Raw genomic sequence first — 13,466 nt, 5'->3', positions numbered from 1 at the left:
GGACCCTTCAGTCCGCAGGCCAACGCTCTATGCACTGAGCCAAACCAGCTAGGGCTCTCCCAATCTTTATAACGTGCAGGTTAGTGTGCCATGTTCAGTCCCGCTCCACAGAGCAACTGGGGGACCCGAGTTGGCAGTCAGATGTCTCCTTCTGCTGAAACTGTCTCAATGCAAGCTGGCCTGAGGGGTCTGGCCCCTTCCTTTCTGCTTCTCAGATGAACCCCGCATGCTCAGATTGCTCTCACACTGACTTTGTTAAGCCTTTGCTCTCTCTCTTCCACTCGTCCTTACCTCCCAGCATGGGCCATCTGTGTCTTACTCTTAGGAAGGTCCTTCCTGGACATCCTCAGAACCTCTCTTACCTCTGCCCCACCCAGCCACTCAGCTCCGTCTGTTTCCTTCACTGCACGCACTGTGTTGGGGGTGGTTGCTTCTTCATTAGAAGGTCAGCCTCATGACCTTAGGCACCTTCTGCTTATCTCTTCACTGCTCTCTGGGCTTTCCCTCAGTGGGTAGAGGGGTGGCATTTAGTGGACAAACAGACTCCAATATTCTGGGCCTAGACACTTAAATACCCTTGCTTCCCTTCTTGCTGTCTCAACCTCCCCTTTGGTCCTTTTCTGAGCAGGTGTTCCATGTACCCCTGGAGGAGAGAAAATACAAGGACATGAACCAGTTTGGAGAAGGTGAACAAGCAAAAATATGCCTTGAGATCATGCAGAGGACAGGAGCTCACCTGGAGCTGTCTCTCGCCAAAGACCAGGGCCTCTCCATTATGGTCTCTGGGAAGCTGGACGCTGTCATGAAAGCCCGGAAGGATATTGTTGCTAGGCTGCAGACCCAGGTGAGTGTCCCCTGCCGTGGTCCTTCTGAGTGGGCACTCTCGAACTTCTTTAGGCTCTCCCACAAGTGGAGCAGGTTCATAATTCGGAGGTGGGACAGCAACATTTGGAGCCTCCTGGCATTTTTAGTGAAACACCACTAATTCAGTAATAGAAACGGGGGTAAATGAACTGAAAGTTCAAGGCTTTCCCAGAGTTTGAGACATTTACAAGAAGCTGATGGCGTAGCAGGGGCATGGTGTAGATGGGCAGTTCCAATTCTAAAAAGGCACAGGATCAGTAATTACATTGTTGTAAGCACACATTTTCAGGCCCAGACTTGAGAGGTTACAAGTTTGAAGTTTGTTTGTTTTAAACCAGTTTCATAGTTCTGAGCAGTCTAATATCAGAATGAGGACTTATTTGGAAACAATTGTAATAAATAAGTAACCTGTGGTGCATTTCTCCCCAAGGGGAGTCACTGAAAAACCAAGACTCTGTGTGGAGAATTGTCATTCTCTTGACAGGTAGAGCCTTTGTAGGTTTATTTAGAACTGGAGACCTTCCCACCTGCTGCTGAGCCATGAGCTCACAGGGGAGCCCATTCTAGAATACGTGGTGAGGAGATGGGAGTCTGATGCAGGAGGGGCCATGGGGCAGAGGCCAGGGGCTTAGCTTATTAGCAGGAGGAGGAGCATTGACTTGGCCACATGGAGCCTTGGGACAGTCCCTAACCCCACTAGATTGAGGGTGTTAAATCATTAAGTGCAGGAAGTAGGAAATGTTGTGTGTAAATTGCTTCCCATTGTGGCTGGTGAAGAGTATCCTCTCAGATTTTTGCTTTTATCTACTAGTTGGTGAATATTTGAGTATTTTTAATTGAATACTGGGTGGGAGAGGGTACACTGGAAACCTTTTGTCCCTGGCCCATTTCATTACCTCCTGCCCTCCCCCCAATTAAATAATACAATGTGGTGCCCCTCAATCTTTTGTGCGTGTTTTTTATATAATCACTTTGCTTTTAACTCACTTATTAATGATAATTTCTTAATATACCCATATTCCACCCCATCTGCATATATGGACTCCCCTCATTGTGTTCAAGTAACTGTCCACTCACGGCCCACTGTGTGCTTGTCAGGCCTTGAGTCCTTTCATTCTTCAGCAGTGGGTCTCCCTCCTTTTCTTAATGCCCTTGGGTTTTTGAGGGGACAAGCGGGTGTCTGGTTTGTTCCACTATCCATCATTATTTTCTGTACACTCGTGGTTAGGTCTTGGGGCATGGTTACTTTCATATTTAACTTGTTTCTTTGGCAAGAAAACTTGTGGGTGGTGCTGTGTACTTGGTGTTAATACCAAGATTGATCCGTAGACTGAGGTGTCTTCAGCTGAACTGATCCATTATAAAGTTCCTGATCCATCTGTGCTGTCCTTGCCTCATGCATTGCTGGGCTGCCTGGCTCCATCAGGGAGATGGCTTTCTCATCCCGTCCCCACCCACCTCCACGCCACATCTGCAGGCACTCTGTGAAGAGCTTTTCTTCTCTGCCATTGGAGTGGGAAGGGCAGGTCCTTTTCCTTCCCCTTAATTTTTAGACTGAATTGGCCCTCTCACATCTTCACTGGTGATCATTAATTCTTTTTAAGTGTCATTAGGATTTTTTAAAGAATTTTTAAATTGATTTTAGAGAGGGAGGAGGGAAAGAGAAAGAAACATTAAAGTGAAAGGGAAACATTGATAGGCTCCCACCTGCACGACCCCTACTGGGGTTTGAGCCCACAACCCAGGCATGTGCCCTAACCTAGAATCAAACCTGCAACTTTTTTGGTGCACAGGAGGACACACTCAACCGAGTCACACAGACCAGGGCAGGACTTTTGATGTGTTTATTAGTTGTTCTTTAGGCTGAAGTTGCCTCATCTTCGGCCAGTGGTTGGACTCCTCCCTGTTGGCTTCTTGCGGTTTTCTGGCAGGACCACCCACCTTCGTTCACTTCCAGATTTCTAACAGAGATGTGTGGACTGACCTTAACCATGTCTTTCCACAGACCCAAAATCTGCTGTTTGTCCAAGAATTCTTGACGTTTGTAGTGGGAAGTTTCTTGAATTACTGATCCTTCTAAATAAGGTGAAGGGTTGAGGATTTTGCAATCACTTGAAGTAATTTTTCTCTCTCTTTAGGTTAGGCTATCATTCTGATTAAGTAGTTGGGTTCATTTGTTTTGATTTATTTTCCATGTTTAAAAGTTACTTAGCCCTGGCCGGTGTGGCTCAGTTGGTTCAGCATCATCTCATGCACTGAAAGGTCACCAGGTCAGGGCACATACCCAGGTTATGGGTTCAATGCCCATTCAGGGTGTGTGTGGGAGGCAACTGATCCATGTCTCTCTCTCTCTCTCTCCTCTTCTCCCTCTCCCTCCCTCTCTCTAAAATAAGTAAAAACAATTTTTTAAAAAGTGAGTTAAACATTTGATGATTGCACAATCAAAGTTGTGTGATCAGGTAGGTACATGCAGAGCCAGACTCTTCGCCCTTCTCCCATCCTCCCTGCTAGGTGGCTTTTATTTTTATTTTTTTATTTTAGAGAAGGGAGGGAGAGAGAGAAACATCACTGATGAGAGAGAATCTTTGATCAGCTGCCTCCTGCATGCCCCCTACTGGGGATCAAGCCCACAACCCAGGCATGTGCCCAGACCGGGAATTGAACCAGTGACCTCCTGGTTCATAGGTCAATGCTCAACCACTGAGCCACACCCACCGGGCCTGGGTGACATTCTTAGTCTTTGGTGTATCCTTCCTGTTTGGGTTGGAGAATAGGAGCAAAAGGTAGCTGGCCATAGACTCTGTCCTGCATCCTGTTTTTCCTGCATATTTTTTGGAGGTGTCTGCATATTAGCACATAGCGGCTTTCCTCGCTTCTTCATACAACCAAGGGATGTGGTGCCCAGGGAATTATTCGGGCATTCCCATTGATGGGCATTTGAGTAGCTTCCCAATTTCTGTTGTTATGAGTCATGTCACAGGAAAGCCTTGTGCACATGCCATTTTCTAGTTTACCTAGTGTATCTCAAGGTCAGTTTCCAAGAAGGTGACGGTTCAGCAGTAACGGCCGGTGTGATTTTGCCATAACAGCCAGGTCCCCTTCCTCCGGGCTGTACCTTTGCACTCCATTCCTTCCCCATGACGAAGCCAGACCCAGCAAGTATTTGAATGTTTCAGGCTGAAAGGCAGTAGAGTAAACTTTTTTGTTGTTGTCAGTCTTCACCCAAGGATATTTTTTCCATTGATTTTTAGAGAGAGATAAAGGGATGGGTAGAGACAGAGAGAAACATCAGTGTGAGAGACATATCAGCTGGTTGCCTCCTGCATATGTCCACACTGGTGCCAGGGATCGAGCCTTTAACAGAGGTACGTGCCCTTGACCAAAATCGAACCAGGACCCTTCAGTCCTCAGGGCGATGCTCTATCCACTGAGCCAAACTTGTTAGGGCTGAGTAAACGTATTTGCATTGTTCTGATGAGCAAGATTAGGCCTTTTGCTTTTCTCTGTGCACTGTTCTTTCGTCCTTTTCTATCAAATTAAAGTTATGCATCTTGCTCAGTGTGTTAGGGCTCCTAAAAACCCTTCTCAGTCATATGTTACAAATAATATTTCCCAGTTCGCCAATTGTGTTTGATCTTGTGTTCTGCTTTGTGAAAGTTTATTAATGTGTAGTGAAATTCATTGAACAGTTTGTTATTTTGAGTCATTGTTAGGAAAGTTTTTTTCACACAGGTATTGTAAGAATGTTTATTGTCTTCCTCTGGTGCATTTAAGGGTGTTCTTATATTCCAATTCCTGTTCTGTGTGGAATTTGTTATGAATGGTGTGGGGTACACATCCAGTTTCACACTTTCCCATTTGGCTCTCTCATCATCAATATATTTTTAAAAATATACCATTTTTAAAGGAATTCTCCCCCACTGATTTTGAGTGGCTGTTTGTTCTAAATGTTCATACTAACTTGGGTATGTTCCTGGGTTTTCACTTCTGACCTTTTGGGATCTCTGTGTGTTAGTGTTCTCCTGATTTAATATTGATGGTTTTATACTTTCATGTGTATACAGTACAGTGTTTCCCATCTCTCCCGTACTGTTCTTTTTTGGGGGTTTCCTGTCTTTTGTATTCTTTTTTGTTTACATGCAAACTTTATAATCAGACTTTTGCTCACAATTGCATTAGACCTTCTAAGGGAGGTTTTCTGATTACTAATGCCACATTCCACCTCTTCTGCTGGCTTAGAGTCCAACTACTTTATTGTCTTTTTCCCTTTTTTTGCCTATTGGAAAGGATGGTCTTTTTTATACATCTTCTAACCCGGTTGTTTTAGCTAAGATAAGGCTGTTGGCTTCTGGCCCTGGCTGGTGTGGCTCAGTTGGTTGGAGTGTCCTCCCGTACACCAAAAGGTGGCAGGTTCAGTTCCTGGTCAGGGCACATATGTGGGTTGGGTTAGGGTTTGATCCCCAGTCGGGGTCCATGTGGGAGGCAATTGATCGATGTCCTCTCTCCCTTCCTCTTTCACCCTTCCTCTCTCTAAACTCAATTAAAAAATAAAAGTGAGTTGTTATAAAAAACAAAGGCTGTTGACTTCGGTATTCTAATTTTGCCTTCCTGTTATGGACAGTAAGAAAAATGTAATAAAGCAGCAGTTTCCCAGGGTTTGAGGCTGTGTGGGCAGGTGCTCTTCCTGTCCAGCCTGTGCCCCTCTTGTGGGGACCTGCTCCAGTGGAGGTAAAGTCGTGGTGCGGGCAGTGCATGGCCTAAACAAGCGCTTTCCCATTAAGTAAAACTTTGGGGCTGAGGTGTATGTGTTTTGTCATGTTAAAAAATATAGTGAAAATCCACATATAAGTGGACCTGTGCAGTTCACACCTGTATGCAAGGGGGTCAACTGAATATCCATTGATTTCTATTTTCTTGTAAATTTTTATCATGGATGGATTTAAATTTTTTAGACATGATCATTTGATTATTTTTCTTCATATATCTAACAATGTGCTGAATTATATAAATAGATTTCCTAATATTGAATCATTTTTGGACTAAATCTTATTTGATCACAATGTAGAAGCCAGTGGTCTTAGTTTCTATGCTAGTTGTGAAGTGAGGACCTTTTCTATTGCCTCTGTGATACAATTTAACGGTTTCTGTTGTAAATGTTGAATATTCTGTGTAAAACTGTACCCCTTGGGGGAGAAGGAAAGCTGGCTGATCTTTGTCTTTTTGCTGGGGCAGTGTTGGGAACCTTAACGGTTTGCTTCTTTTTAAGTTGCTGGCTGTTCTCTGTGCAGAGTTAGAAAGACTAGAAACTACCATCTTCCTCCCAGGTTTCTCTGTGACCTCAGGAAGTTGGTTGATTTCTGACAGTTTGACTTAAGAAATGAAGGGTTTGGATTGTTTCCATTTTCTTTACTCAGATGAGTTGTCTGTTTTAATTGCTTGTAAAAGAGATAGGGAGACAAGTTTATTAACAGACATAGGGCTTATGTCTGAAAAAGGTAGCCCAGTACTCCAGAAACAGAAATGAATCTGGTCTGTCAGTACGTCCTTGCCTCCTACCATGTCCCAGCATGGTGTTAGGAGTCACCAATGTGGAAAACAGGACAGCTGCACTTGAATATCCCTGTCTTAGTGGTGACTTGTAGCTGGGCCAAAAAGATGTTGAACAAAGAATTATCCTATATAATAAAAGGGTAATATGCAAATTAACCCTAATGGCAGACTGGAATGACCGGTTGCTATGTCATGCATTGACCATCAGGGGGCAGACACTCAACGCAGGAGCTGCCCCCTGGTGGTCAGTGCGCTTCCACAGGGGGAGCACCACTCAGCCAGAAGCCGGCTCATGGCTGGCCAGCACAGTGGCGGTGGCAGGAGCCTCACCCACCTCCGCAGCAGCTCTAAGGATGTCTTGACTAATGGCTTAGGAGAGCTCCCGGGCTGCCAGAGAGATACCTGACTGCCAGCTTAGGCCTGATCCCCCAGGGAGCTGGCCTAAGCCGGCAGGTGGACATTTATCCCCCAAGGGGTCCTGGACTGTGAGAGGACACAGGCCGGGCTGAGGGACCACCCCCAAGTACACGAATTTTCATGCACCAGGCCTCTAGTCTCTAAACAATTGTGATAGCTGAAAGTGTGACCCAGGGCCATACCACACTTGAACTTACCCTAGTCAGGGGTCCTGGAAAAGCAGTCCCAAGAAGGTGGTGTTTAACCTGAGACTATTCTAAAGGATGATGGGGGTTGGCTAGGCAAAATCAGATGAGAATTGTATTCTAACCAGAGAGAATATCATGGAAAAACATGCTTTTTCATAACCTACAAGTACTTTTTTCCCCCCTTTGTTTCTCTACCTATTGTAGGCCTCAGCAACTGTTGCCATTCCCAAAGAACATCATCGCTTTGTTATTGGTAAAAATGGAGAGAAACTACAAGATTTGGAGCTAAAAACTGCAACCAAAATTCAGATCCCACGCCCAGATGACGCAAGTAACCAGATCAGAATCACCGGCACCAAAGAGGGCATTGAGAAAGCTCGCCACGAAGTCCTGCTCATCTCTGCCGAGCAGGTGAGGCCAACTGTGGACTGGTATTCATGTGGCAGCCTCGACCCCGACAGGCCCTGTCTGTCTTCAGATTGTGCCCAGACCTGTGCTCACCTGTGTCCTTTCATTTCCAGGATAAACGTGCTGTAGAGAGGCTAGAAGTGGAGAAGGCGTTCCACCCCTTCATCGCTGGGCCTTATAATCGGCTCGTCAGTGAGATCATGCAAGAGACAGGGACACGCATCAACATCCCCCCACCCAGCGTCAACCGGACAGAAATCGTCTTCACTGGGGAGAAGGAGCAGCTGGCTCAGGCTGTGGCTCGGATCAAGAAGATTTATGAAGAAAAGGTAGCGGTGGGAGGAGGGAAATCCCCACGGGCAGGAATGGAGAGTGGACTGAGCTCATGCTGAAGGCTTTCCCTGCTATCTGCCAACCTCACTTCGCCTCCCTCACTCTCCCACCCTGGGCTAGACACACAGCTAACAAGTGGCCACATCTTGAGTAAGCTGTTAGCTCCATTTGGTGACTTTGAAGTCTGAAACCTGTTCCTTAATTTGGGGAGAAGATTTGATTTGGTATCACTGCTCTTCTAAACTGATCACTGCTTTTCCAAGTTGCAGTAATCAGTTTGGGCTTGACAAATTATCAGGTGATTCTTCTGAGGAGAAAACCCAACCCTTGATGAGTAGGGTTTCTGGGATTGGCTGGTCATTGTTTCCCCTTCCTGGGACTCAGCAGCTGTAGTCTAGGCCCCGTGTCCTGATCCCTGCCTTTTTGGTGACAGTATTCTGTCTTCGCCTGCCTCTCCTGTGCCCTTCCCTCTGACATCTTTATGGCACTGTTACTTAGAAAAAGAAGACCACAACCATCGCAGTGGAAGTGAAGAAATCCCAGCACAAGTATGTCATTGGGCCCAAGGGCAATTCCTTGCAGGAGATTCTGGAAAGAACTGGAGTTTCTGTGGAGATCCCGCCCTCCGACAGTATCTCTGAGACTGTGATACTTCGAGGGGAGCCTGAAAAGCTAGGGCAGGCACTGACTGAAGTCTATGCCAAGGTAACTGCCTCCCAGCGGATCCAGGGCCCGGGCTGTGTTGGGTCAGGGTGCTCGTCTATCCCTAAGTCCAACTGAGCATCCTGGAGCTTACATAGCCTGAACGTTGGTTGGTTTGCTTGTTTTCCTAGGCCAACAGTTTTACAGTCTCCTCTGTCTCTGCTCCTTCCTGGCTTCACCGTTTCATCATTGGCAAGAAGGGGCAGAACCTGGCCAAGATCACTCAGCAGATGCCAAAGGTGAGGGAACATGTTGACCTGCTGCACTGGGTTGGCCTTACATTCTGTCGTCCTTTTGCTGACTAACTTTTGTTTTGGTGTTGCCATTTATCCCCTTGGGTGCCTTTGAAGACTGGCACATTTTTTAAAAAAATTAGAATAATTTTTTTTAATATCTCTTTTTTAAAATGTCTTTTGGTCTTTTTAACCAGAGAGAATGCTAGGTTTGGTGAATATCTTAAGAAATACCTCACTTAGTTACTATGGCATAATAACTTCCTAATAGTTATGTCTGCAAATTCTGAAGAGCAAAATTTGTCTCCAAACTGTGTGAAGTGTGGAGCTCGTAGACTTGTCCTCTGTACCTCTGTCCTGGAGGCCTCAGTTTTCCCCAGGAAACACCAAAGGACACACTATTGTGTTGGATTCCTGTTATGTGTGGGTGTCCTGTCCCATTTACCCTGTAGCCACTTTATTTCTAAGATCAAAGTCCTGTTCACACTTAATGTGATGACTTCGTGAGGCCAGTCTCCTATGAAGTCACCGCCTTATCTGGTGTGTTATAAACAGGAGTGAGGTGACCCTCAGGCAGCTATACCGGGGTTAAAATTCTGTCCCCTGTTAGCTGTCTCATTCTTTATGCAATCAGATGGGAGTAGGGGTTCTACAGTGAGAGCGATATAGGAAGGTGTGCTAAGGTATTTCATGCTTTAAGGTATTGGTGGCAAGCACAGTGTGAAGGATTTCACACTTCCTGTTTTTGGTAAAGGAAAGATGATTAGACCACATTAAGTAGCAAAATAATGGTTGTCCCTCAGGCCCATTTGCACTTTTTCATGGTATTGGTGGACGTGCATTATCGTGAAGCAGTTTGTAATCAGTCGCTGCCGCTCTGCCATCCTGTGTTCACTGTCCCTTATTTTGGTGTGGTAGGTTCACATCGAGTTTACAGAAGGCGAGGACAAGATCACCCTGGAAGGCCCCACGGAGGATGTAAATGTGGCCCAGGAACAGATCGAAGCCATGGTGAAAGACTTGGTAAGATGCCCCTGTTAGTGTTTCAAGTGCTTTGAACTGGGGATGGGGCTGTCATTGTGTCGTGTGGCAGTCAGGCTTCCTGGGTAGGCAAAGAGACACAAGGGCGGCCCAGTCGGAGAGTGGTGCGTTCTGAGAGTTAGAAACTGGCCAGAGGCATGGAGAGAGAAGACCTTATTTTGAGGAAGGGTCTTTCAAGGGGGCCAGAGGGATGAGCTTGCAATAGTCCTGATGGCCGAGTGGTCAGAAAAGGCAGCAGCTTTCGGCTCTCTCCTGTGGTTCTGGCCGCCCAGCCGGCATGTCTCCTGGATGTGCTCTGTGTCCCTGCAGATTCACCGCATGGACTATGTGGAGATCAGCATTGACCACAAGTTTCACAGACACCTCATCGGGAAGAGCGGAGCCAACAGTGAGTGAAGTGGATGCCGTGAGGGCAGGCTGGGAGAAAAGCCACCAGCTATTTGACTGGGTGCCCTCACCCAGTTGTTTGGCCTAGAGATGAATGTGATCAACTGGGTCAGTTCCCTGAGTCACCCACAAGGGCCATGGCAAAGGGACTCCCCCGCGTGTCATCCTGCATGTTTCAGCCAGAGCTGCTGGGTGAAGTCCACCAGTGTTGTCCTCCTCACCTAACCCCTGACCTGGAGTTCACCAAGGAGTCAGACGTTTCTAGACTCATGTCCAAGTCAGACAACTCAGGGAGGGATTCTTTTGGATAAACAGTAATATGTGAGCCCAGGTTCAGTGTTGGATTACCTGTGTCAGGTAGGTAGCACAAGGTGGGGCAGCATTGGAAATGTGTTAGGTGAGTTCTACTTGAATTCCAGGATGTGTTTTAAAATCTGCTCCTTTGCTTAGTTTAACTGCATGGCCATCATGCACATCACAGTGCTTACTAGTTCTGGAGAGAGCCCTGTGTTTCACCTTCAGTGGGAGGTGAGGACTAACACTTAACCTGGTCGTGGGTCCTTCCCTAGGTTGCAAGGACCTCACCTCAATAAGCATGATGTCTTTGTGAGTGCGCCCTCTTTGGATTTTGCCCTGTGCACTCCATTCCCCCCCCCCCCCCCCCGCCCCCCAGAGTACATGTAAACTTGTCACCTGCTTTATTTGGTGCCAGTCTTGTGTTCTGGGAGCATTTTAAACAATAGACATTGCACGCACTCAGAGCAGCTCCGGTCACTGCTCACCTGCACACACCATAAACTTGCTTTTGTTCTCTTCGTTTATTTTGGTTAACTGTAGAGTTTCCTTAAAAACGTAAGGAAATGCAATGCTAATATTAACCTCTGGTTTCTGCTCCCTAGGAAGTGTGAAACCACTCATTGTGATTCAGAGAATTGTGTCTGTTCTGTTTCTTCTGGTTCATTTCCTAACCCTTGTTTTCTTTCATAATCTAAAACCTGCCGCCAGCTTCTGTGTGCTTGTCTGTTGTCCTGCATGGTTCCACCCTGGAACGTGCCACTTTTGGCCCATGTCCTAGCACATGGGCTCATGGCTATCTCTGTGCTCTGAACCCTCCCTGTGACCCTTTAAGGAGTTTGGCTTCCCTTATTAAACAGTGGACCAAATGCTGACCCTGTTTCTGGTGATAAGGCTTCTCCAGGGTGTGGGGCCAGATATCTAACTGTGGGCACTAGGTTCTAGAGAAGGTGCTGGAGAGGAGGGTTTTCAACTCCACCTGTTTTGCAAAGACAGTGAAGAGCTCAGTTTGCACCTGAGCTGACAATGGAGTGTAAGGCAACAGCATGGCTGCCATGGGCTGAGGTGTTGATGGGGGTGCTCTTGTTGTCAGTTAATGTAAGGGCTTCTGGTTTATAACTTTTATTTATTTATTTTGAGAGAGTAACTTCATTTACTTATTTATTTTCAGAAAGGAAGGGAGAGGGGGAAAGAGATAGAAACATCAATGATTAGAGAGAATCATTAATCGGCTGCCTCCTCACAACCCCCACTGGGGATCAAGCCCAAAACCAGAGCATGTGCCCTGACCAGGAATCGAACCGTGACCTCTTGATTCATGGGTCAACATTCAACCACTGAGCCATACTGGCCAGACTCCTACGACATTTCTGGTCACAAAAACATCACCAAATTTTAAATGAAAATCCAAAACACTTACAATATTAAACATGCAATGTGAGCTACACATACATTTGAGAAAAATTAATGAAACAAAATAATTCTCTCTTCACCCACTAATGCCAATTTAGGGTCACGTGTGGCTGGAGCCTCTCCTGGCAGCTCAGGGTACAAGGTGGGACCCACCCTGGACAGGTGCCCTTCCATCGAAGGGGTACCCACACTCACAAAGACGGGACAGTGTAGACAGAGCAGTTCCCTCACATGCACATCCTTGCGATGTGGAAGGAACTTGGAGTCCTCAGAGGAAACTTCACACAGTCCACTGGGTGTCGACTCTTTTTCTCATCAACATAACGAAAGCATGTTGAACAAAATGTGAGGACCTGCTGTATTCTGAGCCTTGGACACACTCTGGCTCAGGCTCTGAGCAGTTGTTCAGCATCGTCAGGTCATTGCTCCATGTGGTCAGTCCCGTGGAGATTGTGCCCAGCTCCTGCTACAATAGGGGCAGTCTTGTTCTGGGGGGCCTCATCATCCTTTCTGCTTTGGGGTGACTGGTTAGGTTATTTGGGACTTTAACCATGTTAATCATTGGTGGACTGTAGTACAGTCTGAGTCCAAAATGTTTCCTTTTGTTCTTAAGTCAACAGAATCAAAGATCAGTACAAGGTGTCTGTACGCATCCCTCCTGACAGCGAGAAGAGCAACCTGATCCGCATCGAGGGGGACCCGCAGGGTGTGCAGCAGGCCAAGCGGGAGCTGCTGGAGCTTGCCTCCCGCATGGTGAGCCCTGTGGCGGGTCCTGCGGGAGCATTGTTGGCATGTCCGAGAGAATGGAATTGCCAAGTGTCCCGTTGGGCTACTGCTATGCCAGGGGGGCTCTGGAGATCTGCAGTGGAGAACTCAGCCTTGGTCAAACCCTGGCTTCTATGACGCCTCAGAACCAACTCCAGGGATTGTGAGGGACTTTTCTGGATTTTCAAAGGCGAACAGATGACTTGTGTGTGTCTAAGATTGAGAGTCACTGGTATGACATTATCTGCAAACAGAAAGGGGGCACAGTGGGCCTTGTTCCCTATGTCCAGATTAAAGTACTACGCTGTCCTTGGCCTGCTACCAGCACCCAACTGAGTCAAATACACATAACCACACAACAGTCTCCACCTGGGCTGCACATGATTCACTGGGGTGCCTTTGGCTCCAGATGAGTCCAGTAGTATATGAGTGCTCAGAGCTTAGCATGTACAGACTCAGGAAAGCCCAAGGCAATGTAGGACTTCTACCTCGTCAGGGTAGGAGCAAGTCCCAGGGTCAGCTTCCTTCACCCTGGCATTCTTGTAGATCAAGCATGTCAAACTCAAAGGCTAACATGGGCCAAAAAACAAGGTTTAAGTTTATGTGGGCTGCAAAAAAAACCTCAAAAGCTTCAGTTTTCTTAGAAACTTGGGTTTATTTCGATAAAGACATGCTGAATACAAAGGGCTAAAATAAATAAGTAATCGTTAACATAAAATAATAGAACGTTTTAATAAAATTAATATTTTTTCTTGGACATTAACTTCACCAGACACTGAATAACTGCACAAATTAATAAGTGTAATACAAATAAACCTATTTTTCTTGTTCTCTGAAAGCAAAACATTTCCTGTTGCACACACCAAACAAG

The 13,466-nt window shown here is 46.4% G+C and overlaps 1 protein-coding gene across 6 annotated transcripts in view; it reads left to right on the top strand.

Annotated features, from left to right (window-relative positions):
• Positions 1–13,466, top strand: part of HDLBP (high density lipoprotein binding protein) — a 74,004-nt gene that overhangs the window by 40,031 nt on the left and 20,507 nt on the right. For all 6 annotated transcript variants that reach the window (XM_080669915.1, XM_080669914.1, XM_080669916.1 and 3 more), the window contains 8 exons: positions 629–844; positions 7,224–7,430; positions 7,541–7,756; positions 8,259–8,465; positions 8,594–8,701; positions 9,614–9,718; positions 10,046–10,124; positions 12,444–12,583. In XM_080669915.1, coding sequence (XP_080526041.1) covers positions 629–844; positions 7,224–7,430; positions 7,541–7,756; positions 8,259–8,465; positions 8,594–8,701; positions 9,614–9,718; positions 10,046–10,124; positions 12,444–12,583 — 1,278 coding nt within the window. The remainder of the gene's footprint in view (positions 1–628; positions 845–7,223; positions 7,431–7,540; positions 7,757–8,258; positions 8,466–8,593; positions 8,702–9,613; positions 9,719–10,045; positions 10,125–12,443; positions 12,584–13,466) is intronic.

The sequence above is a fragment of the Plecotus auritus genome (genome assembly GCF_963455305.1).
Source record: "Plecotus auritus genome assembly, chromosome: 5".
NCBI classification, from domain to species: domain Eukaryota; kingdom Metazoa; phylum Chordata; class Mammalia; order Chiroptera; family Vespertilionidae; genus Plecotus; species Plecotus auritus.
The sequence above is the reverse complement of the archived record's forward strand: the minus strand, read 5'-3'. Positions and strand labels throughout refer to the sequence as shown.